This window comes from Heliangelus exortis, chromosome 20 (genome assembly GCF_036169615.1).
Source record: "Heliangelus exortis chromosome 20, bHelExo1.hap1, whole genome shotgun sequence".
NCBI classification, from domain to species: Eukaryota; Metazoa; Chordata; class Aves; order Apodiformes; family Trochilidae; genus Heliangelus; species Heliangelus exortis.
Window position 1 is genome coordinate 1,030,945 of NC_092441.1, and position 19,797 is coordinate 1,050,741.

The 19,797-nt window shown below is 55.5% G+C and overlaps 1 protein-coding gene across 20 annotated transcripts in view; it reads left to right on the forward strand.

Moving 5' to 3' along the window:
* BAIAP2 (BAR/IMD domain containing adaptor protein 2) overlaps nucleotides 1–19,797 on the forward strand; it is a 38,909-nt gene that overhangs the window by 15,908 nt on the left and 3,204 nt on the right. Inside the window, exons 4-15 of one of the 20 annotated variants that reach the window (XM_071764383.1) lie at nucleotides 1,861–1,922; nucleotides 2,227–2,298; nucleotides 2,602–2,739; nucleotides 11,372–11,524; nucleotides 12,532–12,759; nucleotides 13,378–13,579; nucleotides 13,916–14,120; nucleotides 14,223–14,291; nucleotides 15,056–15,218; nucleotides 15,620–15,718; nucleotides 17,137–17,171; nucleotides 19,578–19,625. In XM_071764383.1, coding sequence (XP_071620484.1) covers nucleotides 1,861–1,922; nucleotides 2,227–2,298; nucleotides 2,602–2,739; nucleotides 11,372–11,524; nucleotides 12,532–12,759; nucleotides 13,378–13,579; nucleotides 13,916–14,120; nucleotides 14,223–14,291; nucleotides 15,056–15,218; nucleotides 15,620–15,718; nucleotides 17,137–17,171; nucleotides 19,578–19,605 — 1,454 coding nt within the window. In that variant the 3' untranslated portion in view covers nucleotides 19,606–19,625. Of the gene's footprint in view, nucleotides 1–890; nucleotides 913–1,860; nucleotides 1,923–2,226; nucleotides 2,299–2,601; nucleotides 2,740–11,371; nucleotides 11,525–12,531; nucleotides 12,760–13,377; nucleotides 13,580–13,915; nucleotides 14,121–14,222; nucleotides 14,292–15,055; nucleotides 15,219–15,619; nucleotides 15,719–17,136; nucleotides 17,176–17,741; nucleotides 19,008–19,524; nucleotides 19,626–19,797 lie in introns of those variants that run through there. The other 19 variants (XM_071764402.1, XM_071764385.1, XM_071764382.1 and 16 more) reach the window with 19 other exon arrangements.

Below are 19,797 nucleotides of genomic sequence, written 5' to 3' on the forward strand. Positions count from 1 at the left end.
GCACGGTGGGAGCAGAGCCCTGTTGTCCCAGTGCAAGGAGCTGGATTTGGGAGTATGGAGATCATTTCTGAGCCCTGCTCTCCAGGGGTTTGGGAGCTCAGCCTTCGTGGCCTGCAAGCCTTCAGCCAGCCCAGCGCTGACTTCCTTAGCCAGGGTTTCCCACTCAGGCTAAACGGGAAGCAAAAGGGAGAAGGGGTGGTGCAAGCTTTGGAAATAATAAACCAGCCCCCCCCCTTGCGTTGCTGTCCCCTTGGCAGAGCAATCTCCACGGGGTTACGTCATTGCCTCCTTGCAGTGGGAATTTGTGCACTTCCCAGGATTGAGCTGCCACTGCCTGACCGGAGAGCAATTTCCTGGCGGTCTTGTTGGGGGTGACCCCTTGCCTGGGGCTGGGGGTGGGTCGTGCACCAAGCTCTTCACCCCAGAAGAAATTGCACCCAGTGGAATTGCTGGAGTGGCTGCGGGCACCTTGGCACACGGGATGCTCTGTGCATGCAGCAGCTCCATGGGGGGCACGGAGGAGGGGTGGGGGGTGTTGGTCCCTGCTGGCTGAGCTGGTTCTGGCTGAGCCAGTTCTGTGGCTGCATCAACCTGTGGTGGAGGGGGCTGCTGCCTGCCAAGGACAAAAAAGAGATTGGATTTTAATGTTTGCAGAAGGTTTTGTGACACAGTGTATGGTGCAAAGTACAGATTGCTTCAGCTGCAAGAGCAAAGAAATGCTGGGCCACGTTGTTCTGATCGGGCCCTGGTGTTGACACTGGGCTGGCACCCGGCCTGGGGACAGGCTGGGGCTGGCCCTGCACACATCATCACTGTGTGTGCGAGAGGGTGTCCCAAGGGGTCCCCTTGCACCAGGGAAATGCGGGTTTGGCTCATCCCAGTCTCCCTGTTGCTGAAGTTTGGTTCCATGAGGTACAGGATGGCTCTGTCCTCTGCAGAAGGAGAAGTGTTTTTACTCTCTAAATACACCAAAACTGCAGTTTTTGCTGCCAGGGCTGAGGTCTTGCTGGAGCAGGACTGGAGCTAGCAGCCCCCGTGGCTGTTTTGTCATTTAAAACTCCTCGTTTGTTTTTATGGGTTGTACATTTGGGGCTTTGAGTTCTCCCGGGTGCTGCTGTGAGTTTTCTGCTCCGGGATCAGAGTTGCTGCTTCCCTTTGCAGAGCCCCTGGGGCTGCGGGACCAGGACCGGAGCTCATGGCTTTCGCTTTGCAAACAGCTCGGTGGAGGCTGGAAACCTCTCGGGAAGCTGCAACCCGCGGTGCTGAAAGTCAGAGCTTCCTAGCTCAGCCCTACAAGGAGCTGGCAGGGCTGGGCTCTCCTGACAGCTCGCTCTGCTCCGGAGCCGGGGCTTCCAGCGGAGAGGAAGCTCTGGCTCCTTTCCTAAAAGACATTCCCGCAGCTCCCGTGTGTATCCGGCTCCATCACTCTGGGGCTTTTGCTGAGGCAGGACACGGCCCTTCCTCCCAGGAAAGCGCCTGCTCCCTGCATTGTCTGGGCAGCCGGGGCCAGATGCAGAGCCTTGCTCTGTCCCCTCCTCGTTGGCTCCTTTGTCACATCCCGGCAGCCAGGCAAAGGGGGGCTGATGGCACAGTGGATCGTGGGCAGGGTTGCCCCAGGGTGTTGGGGTTCCACTGCTGCTTGTCCTCGCTTCCCTTCGTGCTACACAAGATGCACACGTTGATCCGAGGGTCTCAGATGAACATCTCACCTGCAGCTCCATCAAGATGGGCTCCAAGGGTGCTCCACTGGGGGTCTGGCTGCAGAACCCTCCCCTCTAGCAGGGTGCTGCCAGCCCCAGCCCTAGAGTGTCCTACCAGCCTCAGCACCTCAAGCCCTCTCTCCACACCTTATCTTTGCAGGAGATGTCCTTTTCCAGATGGCAGAAGTCCACAGGCAGATCCAGAACCAGCTGGAAGAGATGGTGAGTGCCCTAGTCAAACCACGCTGGGCTCTGATGGTGTTCCAGCTGAGCAAAATGGTTTTCTTTGTCTTGCTCTGGTGACACCAGCCCCTCTGGAGTGGATTTGTTGAGCTGCAAAAGGTCTGGTCTGCTTGGGCATCCACTTCTGCCCTTCTGGGTACCTCTCTGGGTGTCTGTCTTCCCTTGCTGCTGTCAGTCCCTGCTCTGTCTGCCCAGCTCCTCTCCCCTGCCTGCCCTGGTGCTCCCTGGGCAGGGTTTGCCAGCCCCCCCCCCCAAGAACTGTGTCTTTTCTTTCTGCCCGCAGCTCAAGTCCTTCCACAATGAGCTCTTGACACAGCTGGAGCAGAAGGTGGAGCTGGACTCCCGGTACCTGAGTGTGAGTTTTGGACCTGCCTGCTCCAATATTGGCTCAGGCATCACTACATGTCCTGTCCCTGCTGCCCACCTCCCCCCTTGTCACAAGGCACCTGGCTACAGATGGGTCCCAAGCCATCCCCCACGTCACTGTGGTTTCCCCCAGCCTCAGGCTGTTGTTGCTCCTCTCCCCGTTTGCTCTCAAGGCTGTGGGGATCCTGCTGCTCCCAGATCCTGGGGGGGGATCCTTTGCCTCTGCCAACCCTTGGCAGCAGGAGCCAAGGTTCAGCTTCATCTGCTCAGAGCTTTCTCCTGTCACATCCAGGCTGCACTGAAAAAATACCAAACAGAGCAAAGGAGCAAGGGGGACTCGCTCGACAAGTGCCAGGCAGAGCTGAAGAAACTTCGGAAGAAGAGCCAAGGCAGCAAAAACCCCCAGAAATACTCGGACAAGGAGCTGCAGGTAGGACTCTGGGCACGGCGATGGGGGTGGGGGATGAGGAGCTGGTCCTGCTGCTGGTCATGGTGCTGGGTGGTGCAGGCAGAGGTGGCTCAGCTCCTGCAAGTGTTTGGGTAGGGGTTTGTGCCGCTCTCCTCGGAACGGGCGCCGCAGCGCTTGGGGAGTGGGAGGTGTGGATGGGGAGGGGGTGGCAGCCTGTGATGGGAGCAGGATGGTCTCGTGGCCGCCCTGGAGGAGGACAGTGCTGAGGGGGTGGCTGCCGGCTCTGCCGATGGCAGATGTTGTGGTGACCAACCCCACTTCTGCCTCTGCCCCCAGTGCCTTTTTTGTTTTTTATCTCTGGGCTCAACAAATGAACCCCAAAAGATCATTGCTTTCTGTTGTGCCAGATCCCATCTTCCCAGGGAATAATGTTTTGCTTAAATACATTCTGTGCCTGCTGCCGGGCACCCCCTCCCCCCCGCCGGGCTGCGGGGGTGCGGGTGGGGGTGGCTGCGGTGAATCACGGCGGTGTGATCGCCGCGTGGGCTCCGTCACCCACCACGCGACGTTTGCTGAGTGGGTGCTGGCTGCGTGGGGCTGGGGTCCCTCACGGCCCTGGCCAGGGGAGGTTGTGCTGCTGGGCGGGCACATTTCAGGGGTCAGAGTCAGCATCTCACTGAGGAGCATCCAGGGCACGTCCCGGGATGGTGCTGGCAGCGTGAGCGGGTTGTGCCGAGGGGCTGCGGCAGCCGGGTCGCTCGTGACACTGCACCAGGGGTTTGTTGTCTTCTGAAATCTGTGACCTTTGGTTTGAGCTTCACCCAGAGCGTGGCTGGATGTGGCAAATTTTAACGAGAGGTGGGCACAGCTGCCTGAGAGCTGCTCCAGCCGGGCAGCCTCGAGTTCAGGCTGTCAGGTGATTGCAGCACGAGGAGTACCTTGGGAAGGGGAGGATGAACCCTGAAGTCAAAAATGACCTGGTTGTGTCTCTGAGGTGTGATTCTGTGATATGTTGGGACCAGGGCCTGTTACTCCAGGTGCCATGGGACAGTGACATGTCAGTGATCCATGTCTGCTGGAGGGGATCTGACCGCCGGTGGCACTTGGCGTGCAGGGACGCATTTAATCAGCTGTGCTGGAGAAGTGACATTCTTAATTGCACTAAAATTTGGGAAATCAGTCACTCGCAGTGGCATGAATCGGGGTGAGCACTGAAGGAGGAAAATGCACCCACAGCCATCCCCTTTGCTGAGCTGGTGGCTGGAGCATGGCTGGTGGGTGTGGATGGAGCAGACTGGGGGGCTCGTGGGCTGGTGTGTTCCTGAGAGCTGAGCAGCTTAACCCACGTCTGAGCAGTGGCAAACCCTCCCTCCCAAATTCCTGCTGAGCAAGAAAAGCCGTGTTAGGCAACGAGGCTCCATGCAGGGAACCTTGGAGATCCAACCTTTGTTATCCCCCACACGCAAAAGCTGCTGACGGAGACAACAGGGTGGAATTGCTGCCAGACACATCCTTCTGCCAACCTCACCGCCCCCCTGGGATCCCTATCCCACACCTGGCATCAAAGGAGGAGAAAATCCATCCCAGTTATTGATTTTCTGTGGCTGGGAGAGGAGCAGTGGTGGGACCCTCCCGCTGCGGTGGGAGCCCCGGCAGCGTGGCCGCCCTGGGCAGGAAAACAGGATCAGGCTTTCCTTCTCTTAATCTTTCAGCAGTAAGTATTTAGGAAGCGCTTATCTCTGAAAAAGCCTTATGATGGCTTTTGAGCTTAGAGAGCTATGAGACTGCTCAGCTGCTGGTTGCTTCTTTGCCTCCCCCCACCTCTCTGGATCAAAGTTAAATTGCTGAATTCAGCTGAAGCAGCAATTTTTTCTGTTCCTGGCTGGCTGCGGTGCTGGCGTTCCCTTTCAACAGAAAAAGGGGGTATTTTGGGCCACCTTTGATGCTCTTCTTACCCTCATATGGGCATCTGAGGGTGGGGGGATCGCTGCAAGGGTGGGTCCAGCCTGGAGCTGGCATTGTAACCAGGCTTAGGGAACCAGGAGTATCTGCAGAGCTGCTGGTGTTGCACCATTGGGTTTTGCTCCACAAAAATCTTTCTCAGCTGGCTTCAAGCAAAGAACCACACCGTGGGCTTGGGGAGCTGCTGCCTGTGGTCAGGTTTATTTAGCTGGCCCAGAGCCACCCCTGCAGCCAGCTTGTAAAACCCTTCCAGGAGGCTGCTGAAGGTACCTCATGGTCCTTGTGGGTTGCTGAAGGCTTCATCAGGCTGGTGCCTGGGTACTACAGCCCCATCAGACAACAACTGGCTGGGCTTCTTCCATCCAGTCTTGTGGATTCTTTGTCTGGCCATGGGGTGAGCTGCTGTGGATGGGAGGGTCCTGGTGGCTGCATCAGGCACCTCCTTCAGAAAAGCAATAACATCTGACTCTTGAGGACTCAACCACTTAAGCTACTGGAGCAGTCAGCAGCCAGGAGTCTGGTGCTCTGTCATCATCCCTCTTTGTAGTTAATGCCAGGAGAAGCAGAATTGCTGCCTTTTCACCACTTGTTGAGTGACCACATCTTGTCGTCGGCTGCAAGTGAGGTGGGTGGGGGGGAGGAGATGCTGTGGTTTCTGTAACACAATCTCTGCAGAGGGGAGAGGAGATCTGGAGCTCTTCAGGCTCTGGTTTGCTGTCTGGCAGAGGACAGCCCTCACCTGGGCTCTGCATGGCTTGGGTTCCAGACTCCACTAGATTGATCAGAAAGCCTGGCAAAACAGCTCAAGCGTCACCTGTGACACTTCAGTTCAGATTTCCCCCTTTATAAAGCAGAAATAAGTGCTGATATGCAGCAGGCACTGCACAGAACATTGTCCTGTGGCTAGTGAGCAGGAGCTTTGGGAAGATGGAGGCTGAGGAGGTTTGCTCAGATGAAGCAGCAGCAAAATGCTTCCCAACATTTGCAGGAGGCTTCTCCTGAGCTTCATCAGCCACGTGTTGTGTGTCATGAGCTGATCCAGGGTTGTCTGCAAGTCCCACATGGTCTGGCCACTTTCTCTTGTGCCTGTTCTCTGGAGTTTAGTAGGTGAGGATGGGTGTCACAGGATTAAAACACTTAAGGATTTAAAACACCTTATGATATGCAGCCGGGGTCACTCATGTGGCTTGAAAGCAGCTCCAAGTGCAATTAGGCTGCAGGAGTGATTTGCCATCTCCAAAGCTTTGTCTGGCATGGTAAGAGTGATGCTGTGGTTGTGGGCTGTTGCTGAATGTTGTGATAAAGCCAGGCTTTTGAGTCCTTATGAATCAGTCCAGAGCTTTTGTCACACAGGAGGAGTGAGAGCTGAGGCAGCTGACTGCCTCCACAGCTCCTTACACTTACGGAGTTACTGAGAATTTTTTTTTTTTTTACCTGTGTTTAAAAACCAGGAGAATAAACCAATTCCATTCACTTCACGTCTTTTATGAAGAAGAATGAAAACAATATTAAGATGAAACAATCACCAAGGAAGCTAATCTGCTGTAATATTATTAAACGCTGGTTATGATCCAGCCATGAAACGAAGGTCGCAATGGGTTTAGGACCTTGATTGAATCAGCAGCTCAACAAGGGAGTTATGTTGGTTCAAACTATTTATCAAATCATATTAATGCTACCAGCAATTGGATTTCTCCATCAGGCTGAGATGAAGCTGACTGTAATTCACACTAAATAGTGCAGCTGGAGCTGGCTCTGTGCGGGCCAAGGCTGGGGGTGGGCAGCAGGGGTTGGCATGTCCAGCCCTACACCTCTTCCTGCAGGAATATTTCAAGCATTAAATACCAGCGTGCCAAATAACCAGGGAGGGACGAGTTATAAACGTATAAACTTCTGTAATTGAAACCTTATTTCAATAATTCCCATTAGGAGAAATAATTTTAGGTGTAGGTCGAGAAGCTCCAGCTGAGGAGTTTGCACAAACCAGGTTACAAGGGCTCCCGTGAAAGTCAAGTAGGGAAGAATTATGTAAAAGCTCAGTGGCTGCAGGTAACTCTCTCCAGGTTTTGTTGTGGAGTCAGGCTGGGTGTCAGCACCCATCTGGTGCAGGGATGGGGGGAGATAGGGAAACTCTGGGTGGGAGATGCCTCAGGAGCTGCTGTGGTCATGAGCAGCATTAAGTGTCCTCCTTGCCCTCCTCAGGAAGGACCAACCTGAGCCTTCATGTGGCTCAGTTGTGTCACCTGCTTGGGACCTTAGAGCTCATCCCTGATATTATTTTTTTGCCTCTATTTACTCAATAATTATCTTTGAATTCATGAGCTGGTGATATTAGTCCCTGTCACCATGGGGCTGTAGCCCTGAGTCTTTTGGGAAACTTTGGGTGCTGATGTGCTTCCAGCACCCCTTGCCTGACAGGGCCCTGGACCCTCTCTCTTCTCTCCAGACACAGCAAGAGCCCCACGCTGCAGGAGCTTTTCCAGCCCTTGTGGTCTGTAAGTGCTTATGAAAGAGGCAGCAGCAGGAGGAGGAGGTGAAGGAGGAGGAGGAAGGCTCCATCTCCTCCTGCCATGGGCATGGAAGGTTTGCCTGGCAGCATCCTTTCCACCCAGGGACAGCTACAGGCTCCAGCACAACCCGTGGTGTCCTGAAAACAGCTCTACAAACATAAGCTGCTCCAAATATGCAAAATAAAGCCTTAAACTTCCTTTCCTCTGGGCTGAGAGGCCTCGAATGACTCTCTGGGAAAGCTGGGCTCCAGGTCCCCTTCCCGGGCGGGTCAGGAGCATCCCTGTACCAGCCCTTACACACCGAGCTGGGTCAGGGCTGTCCCCATACTGAGGAACTGGTTCAAGCAGCTGATGGTGAAACCCCCACACAGGCAGCTGGGGAAGGCACTTCCCTGCTCCTCTCTGGAAATTTTATGTAATATCACATGGGTGGATGGTGCTTTGCAGGAGCAGCAAGAGGATGAGGCTGATGCTCCAGTGAGCAGATGTGTGAGACAGGCACCGTAAGGAGGGGGACAGCTCTTCTCAGAGAGGCAGGCTGGCATCCCTGGAGCCAGGCATTGCTTGGGGTTTGCTCCCTAGGATCTGCTCTGTGTGTTATTCACCTTCAACCATCAGCATCCCAGGGAGGGCTTGACCATGGGTGGAGAAGTTAGATCACCCCAGGCTCTGGTCTCCTCCTTCCTCAGGCTCCAGTCTCCTTCCTGGCCATGCTCTGCTGGGAGGAGCTGCTGATATCTCAGGGCTCACAGAGGGCATTGCTCTGTCCAGCTCACCAAGCCTTTCTCTCCATCAGTGACACAGGCAATGAAGGTGACCAGGAGGGGACAGTATCACCCCTGCCATTGCTCCAGGATCCACCAGCAAATTCTGGGAGAGGAAAAGCCATCTCCTTCCCTGGGTGCTGTTGGGGCTGAGGGTCTCCAGGCTCCCCTTTCTCTGCAGTTTGACTCCATGCCGTGGGGCTTCAGCTGTTATTCCTTGAGAGTATTTAACAGTTTAGATGCTCTTCCTCTGTTAATCAACCTAACTTCTTCCTTATTTTATCCCATTACTTTCTGATTATTCTCCCTAGTGGTTTCTTAAATAAATCCTCCCTTCTCCTGATGTTTACTCCTTCCAGGTATCCCAGCCTGGCATGGCCCCCAGGTTCCTCTCCCCTAATTTCCCTGCAGCTCTGAGATGTGGTGATGGTTTTGACCTTGGTCTGGGTGTGGTGGTGATTGGCATAGCCCTTGGCTTGTGTTCCTGACCAGTCTGCACATTCTTGGCTTGGATAGAAGGATTTGAGTTCATTTTTTCCCAGTAAGGAAAGTTGTTAAGTTGTTAAGGCTTGGCTGAGGTTTGGTAATGACGCTGCTGTTTCTCCTGCTCTAACAACACCGACAGCGTGTGCTTGAAAAGAGCTCAGGTCCTGATGTTTCTTGGGTGCTTTTTCATCTATTTCTTGGCTGCTTTTTCATCTTCATACACCTCAAGCTGTCAGCTTTGGGCTGGCACTGGGAAGGTGGTGTACACAGGGCCTGTGCATGCCCTGGCTGCTCTGGCTGGGGACAACAGTGGCTGTTTGCGTGGGGCACTTGGCAGCACCTTGTTTCTCCTTTCATCTTTTCTTTTTCCTAATTCACTGTCTGAGTAATTTGTTCTGCTTTCTCTGCTTGGAGAAAGCAGAGCCCGTGCTTGCCCCGTGGCCAAGCTTTGCTCCAGCATCAGGCAGCCAGGAGGGGTTGAACCGGCAGGTCCTTGGCTGAGCCACCACCGCTGGTGACACCGGTGACACCAGTGACACCAGGACCAGTTCCTTCTCCCCGGGATTGCAGCTTCCCTGGCCCCGGCAGGATCCTTCCCTGTGCTGGCTTCTGCCCCAGAGGCATGGCAGCATCTTACCCCAAACCCTCTCCCTGGCTCTTACCCCAAACCCTCTCCCCAGCTCGCCATGTGCTGACACCACTAATTAGGTCAGCGGCTGCCGGGGAATTGGCAGCGGCTGCAATCAGGAGGTGGAGGGGGGACGGGGGGAGTTATTTGAGGCCTCTCCAACCTAGAAACCCAGAAAAAGTTTCTGGAGCTGCTGGGTGGCTTCAGCTTTTCAGTGACCACCACCAGTCCTGCCCTGCCCGGCCCCCTGCCCCCTTGGGTGCTCAGGTCCAAAATTTCTGCATTTGTTTTTTTCTAGTTTAAACTGGGAATTTTATTTAGATGGTGCTTAAAATCTGAATTTGAAGCTGACAGCATAAATCAAGGTCTGAATTTAAAACACAGCACTCGAGCAGGGTACACACTCACTGGTGAGGTCTTGGTCAATGCTGCCGAGCCATGGTGATTAAAGCCACTCCTGGTCATGCAGCAGTGAGATCTTACATCATGCCTTGTTTGGGGTTTTTTTGTTGTTTTTTCCCCTGTGCATCTGGCATATCTAGGAAGGGTTTTGTTTAACTTGTCTTTCTCCATGTTACTTGAAAGCCCATTGTCACCTGGAGCAAATCTGAAATGAAAACTGTCTAGTGAGGAAGACATGCTGCTCGCCATTTTGTAATGTAATAACACGTAAAAATCAAGGCTCTGAATAAATCAATGGCACATCAGGCATATTTACATAAAGTATATAAAGAGCTGAGAATACTAAATTTAGAGCGTGGGCTCCCTGCTCGCGGCTCAACATGTTCTAACTGGTTGCCGCCATTAAGAGGAGGCTTTCTTCAGAGAAATAATTAAAAGTGTACTTGGAAAACAAGATGGAAATCAGGGATGTAAATAAGGCTTTAAACTCAAGTGTTTAAGCCATGATTAAAACTAAAGAATTGAACATTGCTACGAAAAGGAGGAGTTTCCCCTGTGGTGCAGTCTTTGGGGCTGGCTCCTGCCTGGGGACACAGCAGTCCCAGGGGTTTGGTTTTCATACCAGGAAAATGGGATTGTGGTGGGATGGTCCTTGTGCCACTGCACTAAATTAGCCAGGGTTGGACTCATTTCACTCCTCACCTTCCCGTCCTCCATGGCCCAGTTAGTAAATTAAGGAGGATGGGTTTAGGGTGTTGGGGGTGGTTCTTGCAAAGGCTTTTCTTGTTTAGAGGAAAATACTCTCCTGGAATCAGGGGTGCTGGTTGCAAAGTGGGATTTTACCTGTTTCTCTCTGAGCCCATTTTCTCCCACCTATGTTAGTGCCTGTGGGGAGACCCAAAACCCACAGGCCTTGCCTGAGCTCTCAGCAGGTTTGCTCTTGAGGGAGGATGCCCCAAGCTGTGGGAGCCCCAGTTCTGGAATAAGCCCCCTTTGAAGTCAGGGATGTCACTTAATCTCGCTGCTCTGCTGAGGTTTGTTCCATTTTATGTGCCTGCTAATAAATATTGTAGCATGCTAAAAATAACTGTTAAACATGAAGAAAGGAGTAAAGCTGCTTTGGGCCCTAAATTTCCAGTTTAATTCCCTTCCCAGTGAAGCTCAGGCTCTCTGCAGCAAGTTTAGCAGCACCCAGGGGTTTGTGGCTGTGCTCCTCGGAGGGGCTCGGTGGCTGCTCTGCCAGAGAGAAGCTGGAAGCTCCTTGCAGAGGAGCTGGGGACATCCCAGGGGCATCAAGGGGACAAGAAGGTGGCTGGTTGTGGGACCTGGGGCCGTCTCTCACCCTCTGTGCTGGAGATGCTGATGCCCTGGCCAAGCAGTGGTCCTGGGTGCTCCACGGTGGGGATGAGCAGGGGGCTGTGGCCACCCCCATCCCATCGGGGCAGCCTCCACTGCTGGTGTGGTCTCCCCGTTTGGTGAGAGGGTGGCACAACTCATGGCACAGCTCGTTCCACCGCCCGTGGCACAGCTTGTCCCCGCTCCCAGCCCACACACTGAGTCAGCTCCTCTGCGTGGGGGGCTCGGATGAGCAAGGGTGGGTTGTGGGGGGGCCACGTGGGCACACGTGTGCGTGTCCTGTGCTGGAGGGGCTCCCTGCAGCACCTCTGACCTCTCCTCTGGAGGATGCCGAATCCTTTTAAGTACCTGGGGGTTTTCAAAAGCTGTGGGGATGTGGTGCTGAGGGACATGTCTCCTTGGGGGCCTTGGCACTGCTGGGTTAACAGTTGGACTCGATGGTCTTAAAGGTCTTTTCCAGCTGAAGCCATTCCGTGATGCCCTGTGCTCAGCGGGTGAATCACCAGAGTCAGTCACTTCTCTGTTTCAATTTTTTTGTCTTCTAGTACCTCGAAGCCATCAGCAACAAGCAGGGTGAGCTGGAAAACTACGTCTCTGATGGCTACAAGACCGCGCTGACGGAAGAGAGGAGACGGTTCTGCTTCCTGGTGGAGAAACAGTGTGCGGTGGCAAAGAGTGCCATCACCTACCATGCCAAGGTGAGCCGGCACCCGCAGGCTCCTGTAGAGACTCGTCTGGTTCCTCCTGCCTCAGCTCATGGCTTGCAAAAGCAGAAGAAATGCAAAGCAGCGATGCTCCTGTGGGGAGCAGGAGCCCCAGGCAGCCCACGTCTCCTGGCCAGGGCTGGAGCTGCTGCCAGCCTAGGGAGCGGTGGCCCCCGCGCTGCTCTGGAGCAGAATCCGTCCAGACGAGAGCTGGGAACACCAGAGCTGCTCCCACAGCCTCCTGCTCCCCTTCTGGTTGTTCCCCACCGCCACCCCCCGCCGCTCCCAGCACCCATCTGTCACCACCACGCTTGGCACGGGGAGCAGGAGCTGGGATTAGTCAGCACCATGGGCTGGAGCCGTGCTCAGCAGGTGGGAACCCCTCAGGAGGGGAAGAAATCCCCCCCGAGGAGGGGAAAAAATCCCCTCCAGGGACGGGAGTCACGAGGGTGTCAGCACCTGCCACGCAGCTACAGTATGGTGATGCCAAAAACTTTTCTGCAGCATCACACGGGGTGGTTTTGCAAGAGAGGCTTTGCAGGTGGCTGGGCCAGAGCCCAGCTGGGTGTAGGGCCATCAGCAGCCAGTGTGGGCTTTGCCATCTCCAAATACCCTCCAGCAGCTCCTGGGGATGCTGGCAGTGGCCGCAGCCACAGTGGAACTGGTGGCCTGCAGTGGGGAAATGTTTTGGGGCTTTAAAATTGGCTTTAGAGGGATTTTTGCTCGGTGGGGACCGAAATGTCCCCAGTTGAGACCAGTGGTGAAGCCATTCAGAGGTGTTGGATCACCTTCTGCTGTGGGGAGAGCCATTTCCGTGTTTTTCTTGACACCTTCCTGGCTCATCTGCCCTCAGAGCCTGGCAGCAGCGATTCCCTGGGTTTCATCTCCTCAATGCCATGCACAGAGCTGTTGATCAGTCTTGTGGCCAGGCCAGGTGAAGAGCTGGATAGGTTTTCCTGCTCCCCTGTGTCCTCATGCTTCATTTTTCTCTTTTTTTCCAGGGGAAGGAGATGCTGACGCAGAAGCTGCCACTGTGGCAGCAATCCTGCTCGGATCCCAACAAGATCCCAGACCGTGCTATACAGCTGATGCAGCAGATGGCTGCCAGCAGCAATGGCACCATCATGCCCAGCCCTCTGTCTACATCCAAATCCAACCTCATCATCTCTGACCCCATCCCTGGTGCCAAACCTCTCCCTGTCCCCCCGGAGCTGGCACCTTTTGTAGGAGTAAGTATCTCCGTGGGGGAAGCTGTCCTGCCCTTCTGAGCAAAGCTGGAGGGAGGATCCCAGGCCAGTGTCACCGTTGTCCTCAGCAAGTTGCCTTTTGATGGTCCTTCATTGATGTTCAGGGATGGGCAGCTCCATGACCATGGGCTGCCCTGGAATGTGGGGAGCAGCCTGGCATGGGGATAGGCATCCCATCCCATCACATCCCACCCCACCTGGGCTGCTGAGCTCCAGAGGGGCAAGGGCTCCTCATGGGGTCTGTTGGAGAACCCATGAGCCAGACTTACCTTGCCAGACTGGTCCCAGTCAGGCTGGTCCTAGAACTGTGAGGCTGAACCAAGGTACCTCGGTGACCATGGGAAGAAAGACCCTTCAGAAAAGGGTCTGCCCCCTGATGCGGGTGCACAAGCTGAGCAGCAGAGCTCGGGAGGGTTTTACTGGGTGTGAGGTGACCCAGCTGCTCCCCCAGAGCAGGTTCCCTAAGGTGGGGGACTGACCCCAACAGGCAGAAGCTCTGGTCTGCCGGGAGCTGTATCCCCCTGTGGGAGCTGCCCTGGGGTGCCCTAACGAAGCTGTTCCCCGTCTCCCCCCCACCCCTCTCCTCTCCTCTCTCCGTAGCGCATGTCGGCACAGGAGGCCATGCCGGTGATGAACGGAGTCTCGGGCCCAGACAGCGATGGGTACAACCACTGGTCTGAGATGAAGCCAGCACAGCCCAAATCTTTATCTCCTCCCCAGCCTCAGAAGCAGCTGAGTGACTCTTACTCCAACACACTCCCAGTTCGCAAAAACGTGACACCGAAAAACAGCTACGCCTCAGGTAAGGCTCTGGGCTCTGGATCTGGGGATGGGAGATGAGCAGAACCGGGCCCTGCCTCGGGTGTTCAGCTGGGTGGGGTTTGGCCGAGTGGGTTTTCAGCCCGTGGATGGGATTCCCAGGGGGAAAATTATGTGGGATCTTATGCTGGGAGACCGCTCCCTTTGCCATGGCGATGCCAAGGGCAGGAGCCTGGTGCTGCTCACTGGGTCACACGGAAGGTTCTGCTGGGAGAAGGGGCTACAATAAGTGAGGCCAGGAACCCGTCCTGGCAGAGCTGTGCTTGGGTATGGCCGTGGGGTCAAGGACTTGGGGCACTCGTTGGTCTCTGTCTCCCAGCAGCTGAAAACAAGACGCTGCCGCGCTCCAGCTCCATGGCTGCCGGGCTCGAGAGGAACGGCCGGACGAGGGTGCAGGCCATTTTCTCTCATGCTGCTGGAGATAACAGCACCCTCCTGAGCTTCAAGGAGGGAGACCTCATCACACTGCTGGTGCCAGAGGCCAGAGACGGCTGGCATTATGGAGAGAGTGAGAAAACAAAAATGTGAGTGCTGTGGCTGTCCCCAAAGCTCCCCGAGTGCAGCCTGTCCTGGATCCTACAGGAGTGAACGTGGGTTTGGCTACACCTCCTGCCTTTGCCTTTCAGGAGGGGATGGTTTCCGTTCTCCTACACACGGGTCCTTGACAACGATGGCAGCGAGCGGGTCCACACAGGGTAGGAGCATCACACGGGTGCCTGTCCCAGGGCAGGGTGTGGGCTTGGGATGGGAATGCTCCCCTTGTCCAACTGTTACCCCATCAGTGCCAAGGCCACCACTGCCTCATGTCCCTCAGCACCACATCTCCAGGGCTTGGAAACCCTCCAGATATGGGGACTCCACCCCTGCCCTGGGCAGCCTGGGCCAGGCCCTGACAATGCTTTCCAGGGAGAAGTTTTTCCCAATCTCCAACCTAAACTATCCCTGGGCAACTTGAGTCTGGCTCCTCTCATCCTATTAATTGTTCCTTGGAAGAACAGACCGACTCCCCTGGTTCCAACCTCCTCTCAAGCAGTTGTAGAGAGACTGAGGTGGTCTCCCCTCAGCCTTCTTTTCTCCAAGCTGAACACCCCCAGGTCCCTCAGCCCCTCCTGGTCAGACTTTGTGCTCCAGACCCTTCCCCAGCTCTGTTGTCCATCCCTGGACACGCTCCAGCCCCTCAATGTCCTTCTTGTCCTAAGGGACCCAAAACTGACCCCAGGATTCAGGGTATAGCCTCGCCACTGTCAAGTGCAGAGGGACAATCCCTGCCCTGGTCCTGCTGCCCACACCATGGCTGGTGCAAGCCAGGAAGCTGCTGGCCTTGGACACCTGGGGACACTGCTTGGGGGGGGGTTGGCTGTGGGATCTCCCACCAGAGCTGTATGGGCAGCCTGGGGGTCTCAGCCTGGGCTGGGCTGGGCTGGTGTTGATGCCTCTGCTTGGGGTGTCCCCCCCCCAGCCTGCAGCAAGGGAAGAGCAGCAGCACCGGCAACCTGCTGGACAAGGACGACATCGCCATCCCACCGCCTGACTACGGCATGGCCTCCCAGGCCTTCCAGGCACAAGGTGCCAACACCTTCAAGCAGCGGCCGTACAGCGTGGCCGTGCCCGCCTTCTCCCAGGTGAGCCCGTGGGGGCTTCTCCCACTCCACGAGGGGTCTTTTTATAAACAGGAGATGCTTGAGCAAAGCCGTGGGTGTTAAGTCACTGCCGGAGCCCGTGTGGTGGTCCTGGTGTCTGCGGCGGCTCTGTTGAGTTTTAAAGCAGAAGGATGAAGTGTGTTAAAGCAGATTGCCCAGGAAAGCTGTGGCTGCCCCATCCCTGGCAGTGTTCAAGGCCAGGCTGGGTGGGGCTTGAAGCAACCTGGGCTGGTGGGAGGTGTCCCTGACCATGGCAAGGGTGGGACTGGATGAGCTTAAGGTTCTCTCCAACCCAAACCAGTCTGGGATTCTTTTGAGTGTGTGTGCTCAGTCCTGGCGTGGTAGAGGAGGGCTGCTCTCCAACCTGTCTTCATTGTTTGTAGGACTACCTAATGCCCTATGGGTGTGCAATTAAAGACTATCCCAGTGGCCTCTGCCAGCCGCCCTCTGCTCACTACAAGCCTTACACTAGGTCAACAGCTGTAAGTCCAAACTCACGCAATGTTTCCCTTGGGATTTACAGACAGTTGGCCGTTCTTGCCTGCAGGACCCGTGTGCCTCGCCCAGGGCCCCATCTCCTGCCCAGCATCTCTCCTGGGGAGGAGGGATGGGGATGCAGGGAGGCGGTGGGAGAGGAGAGCAGGGATGGGATGGACTTGACTGCTTTGGCTTGTCTGGGTGGCACAGGCGAGGCACAGGGAATGAATGGCACAAAACGGCACTGTAAACCCCCAAAGGACAACACTTGCTGGCTCCGTGGGAGCCTCCCACCAGAAACGAGCTGCTTGCAGGCAGCTGGAAGTGTTTTCTCTGGCACAGGCCGATTCAAGCCGGTGACAGTCCCATGGGGACACTGGGGTGAGTGTGTGGGGCTGGGGCAGACCCCATGCAGGGCTCTGGAGGTTGGCCAAAAGCTGCTCAGGGCTTCTCAGATAATGTGTTAGGAAGGATGTGTGTGTGGCTGAAATCAGTTTAACCCAGAAGCTGCTGGCACAGGGTGGGGCTTTCCTGCTAGAACCAGCACGGTGGGATGAGCCATGATGAGCATTCCTTGGAGTTCTTGGCATGCACCAGCAGAGGAGAGGATGAGGAAGGGGAGAGGTGGCCATGCAGCACCCAACCCTCCAGCCAGGCCCTAGTCCTGCTCTGCAAGGGCTGGGACAGAGGTATAGCTCTGCTTCTTGCTGTTTGCTGGGTTTTCCCAGCAGGATTTGCTGCTGGATACTGGGGTTTTGTGGTTGGGAACACTCCTGGCATGGTGGGGTCTCTGACCCCTGGTGCATGCCCAGCTCAGACCAGTGACTCCTCTTTCCTGGAGCTGTGTTTGTCATGGAGAGCAGAGCTGCTCCGTGGCTGTATCCCAGGGCAGGTCCTCTCCAGGGAGTGATGTCCTTGAGGGACACCCTCTGAGCCCAGTCCCTGTCTCCTCCTCAGACCAGGGCAGCCCTTCCCCGCTGTAAGGCCATTCAGTACCGGCTGAAGGAGAAAATGGTCCAAACTCCTGTGGGTTTCTGGTGGGTGTTAACACCAACACCTCTTTCCACGGAACATTTCACTGATGTCTCAGACTTGTTCGACCCCCTTTCCAAGTGTCTCGCATCTGGAATGTGGCTGGAGCTCTGTCCCATGGAGGGGTCTGGCAGACCAGGGCCCTCCCGGTGGTTCCTTTCCCTCGTCTTGCCAGAATAAAGTCCTGCTCCCAAGGGAGTGGAGCAACTTTACTCTCTGCTGTCTAAATCCCATTTAAACCATCTCCATGTCCCTCTCCAAGTGCATCGGCTCCTGGCTCCGGCATCCCTGGGTCCTGATGCACTTTGGTCTGTTTGTGTCACCCCAGTGGTCCCCAAATGGGTGCAGCCCACATCCCCCCTCACCATGCTTCCTTCCCTCCTCTCCACAGGGTCTCGATGACTACGGGACGAGGTCCGTCAGCAGGTAAGCCTCAACCTCTCGTGTTACCTGAACATGAACTGATGGCGTTGGCTCAGGGTAAAGCCACGGTGCTGTGTCCCCACAGGGCGTCCCTGTGCAGGCTTCCTGGGGGACTGGCAGTGGCTGGGATGGGGTCGCGTGGTGGAGGACACAGTATGGGTCTTGTTTTGAGTGTGGAGGAGGGTCCTAGGGCCAGCCCCTGCATCCCCAATCTCAAAGCCCTTGTGCTCCTCTGTCCAGAGTTGCATCTTTCCCTCCCACCCCCCAAACCTTCTCTGGGCTTGAGCCCAGATAGCGAGAGCATGGAGGGTGCTTGGGGGCTTTTCCAGCACCTTCCCTACCCAGCAGCTTCTTCATCCCCATTTCCCCAACCTTGGAGATGCCCCATCTCACTCCTGGGGACAAACCCCAAGCCAACGAGCAGAGTGGTGACTATCAGGGGTCAAGCTTGCTGCCAGGTGCCGTGCCGAGGAGCTGGGACCCCAGGAAGCTGGGTTCCCAGCATGGTGCTGCCCTGTGGTGTGTGTCGGTGGTCCCACCCACTCTGGCAAGTCTCCTGTGTTTGTTCCACAGTGGCAGTGGCAGTTTGGTATCAACGGTGTGAGGACACCTTGGCTCGCGGCGGGGCCTTGCTGCTTGGAAGAGCTTTTTCTGCTTCTTTCCTCCCTTTTTTTTTCTTTCCCCTTCGTTTCTCTTTCTCGACTTCTTTTGGATTTTAAACTCTTGTGATCTTCAAGGAAACCATGGTGCTTCTCCACCCCTCCCTGGTGTTCACAGTGCCCTTGTTTCTGAAGCCTTTTCAGAGCAGAAACTGCCGATCGGTCTGTGCTTGCTTTGAAGCAGCCTGGATGCAGTTGACACTTTAGTGGAACCCAGTTTTGGTTTTTGTTTTTGTTTTTTTTTTTTTTTCCTTTTGTACTCCTGTGTGAATGTTAGCGATGCACTGCCCCTCCTCAAGGGGCTGCCCGACCCTGGACAAAAACCTCCCAAACTGGATCAAATATGCATGGCCTCTGGTGTCCGTACTGTTACTGAGCACCCGGGGTGCCCGGGATGCCATTCCTCGCCCTCATCCGCTTCCCGCCCCTGCCCACCACTGCTGTGGCACTGGGAGAAGTGGATAGTGCAGAGCTCCCACTCTGGGGAAAGGGCTTTGGGGTCCCACCGGCTGTGGGGCGCAGCCCCCCTGGAAGGGTTACTCCTGCTTGTTTTATAAATATATATATATATATATTTTTTGTAGCAAGGTATTGTTACCTCACTGTAGTGCACTGGGGGCTGGGACAGAGCTGCCCAAGGATGCGCTCACATTCCTGATCTGGGCTTGAGCCCCCCCTGCTCACTGTGCTGGGGAGCCTGGCAGCCCCCCAGGGCTGGATTGGCTCTTGAGGTCCCACTCCCCCAGCCCAGCCATCACCCCCCCAGTGCCCGTGGCCGTCTCCACCGCAGAGCTGTACACGCTTTCTTTTTCTGATGTGATTTTTAGAACCTCTGATGTTGCCTGTTTACTGGGACATTGCTGGCAATACAGGCACACACACACACACACACACACAAGTTTTTGTTTTATACACTTGCCTACGAGCATATTGTAACAAGACCCTCCTGCATCGATGTCCTGATTTTGCTAAAGATTTTTAACCCAGGATATTTCGTGCTGAGTGACTGACTGTAGAGGAGGGGGGAAAAAACCAAAACAAAACAACAAAAGAAACCCTCCCAGCCTAGCAGAGCCTGTATGGAGATTGTGAAGTGCTGAAAAACCTTTTTTAAAAGCCAGAGAGAAATGTGCCCTGTACTGAGTTATTGTTTGAATAAAAGTTTTATTTATTGCATTGAGCTGGGCCTCGGTGTCTTTGTCGGCTGCTCTGCCTGCCTGCTGCCTGTCACCACCTGCATCGCCCCTTGCACGTGGCCATGCCGAGTTTTTTTTTCTTTTTTTCTTTTTTTTTTTTCTTTTTTTTTTTTTTTTTTTTTTTTTTTTTACATCTCGTCTCCATCCCTTCGGCATCAGGCGGCCGTGGGAGACCCTGGGTGCACCTTTAAACAGCTTTACTGTGCGGGAGCAGCTGAAACTGTTTAAGTGCGAATCCCGGGGATGCTGCATGTCCCATCTGCGCTGAGAGCGGGGCGGGGGGAAGGAAGCCCACCCCCTCCTTCCGCCCTGCTCTCCCCAGGTGCTGGCCGTGCCCTTCCTTCCCCTCCTCTCAGGGAGCCTGCGGGCAGCACCACTCAATAAACACGACTTTTCCTCCTTTTTCTTCCTCCTCCTTATTTTTTTTTCCCCTCCTGCTTCCTCTGCGGGCGGGCTGCTCGCCCCCCGCCTCTCCGTAACCACCTTTGTGTTCCCGTCAAGGGGTCGGAGCGCGCTCCCGGTGTCCTCCAACCTGCCTTCTCTTTCCCTTGCAGCCCCGATGTTGAAGTGGCCAGGTTTTGAGGTGCCCCTGCCCGTAGTTAGTAAGTTGACGGTCTCGGGGGTGGCCGAGCCCTGGGTGCGCTGGCGCTGGGTGATGGCCGCGGGGCTGCTGCTGCCACCGCTCTGCTTCGCCCCCTCCCCAGCACCCCCTTTCACCCAGCCACCCGCCTGTGCCCTGCCTTTGTCACCGCTTGTCCCCGTGCCGGTGGTGGG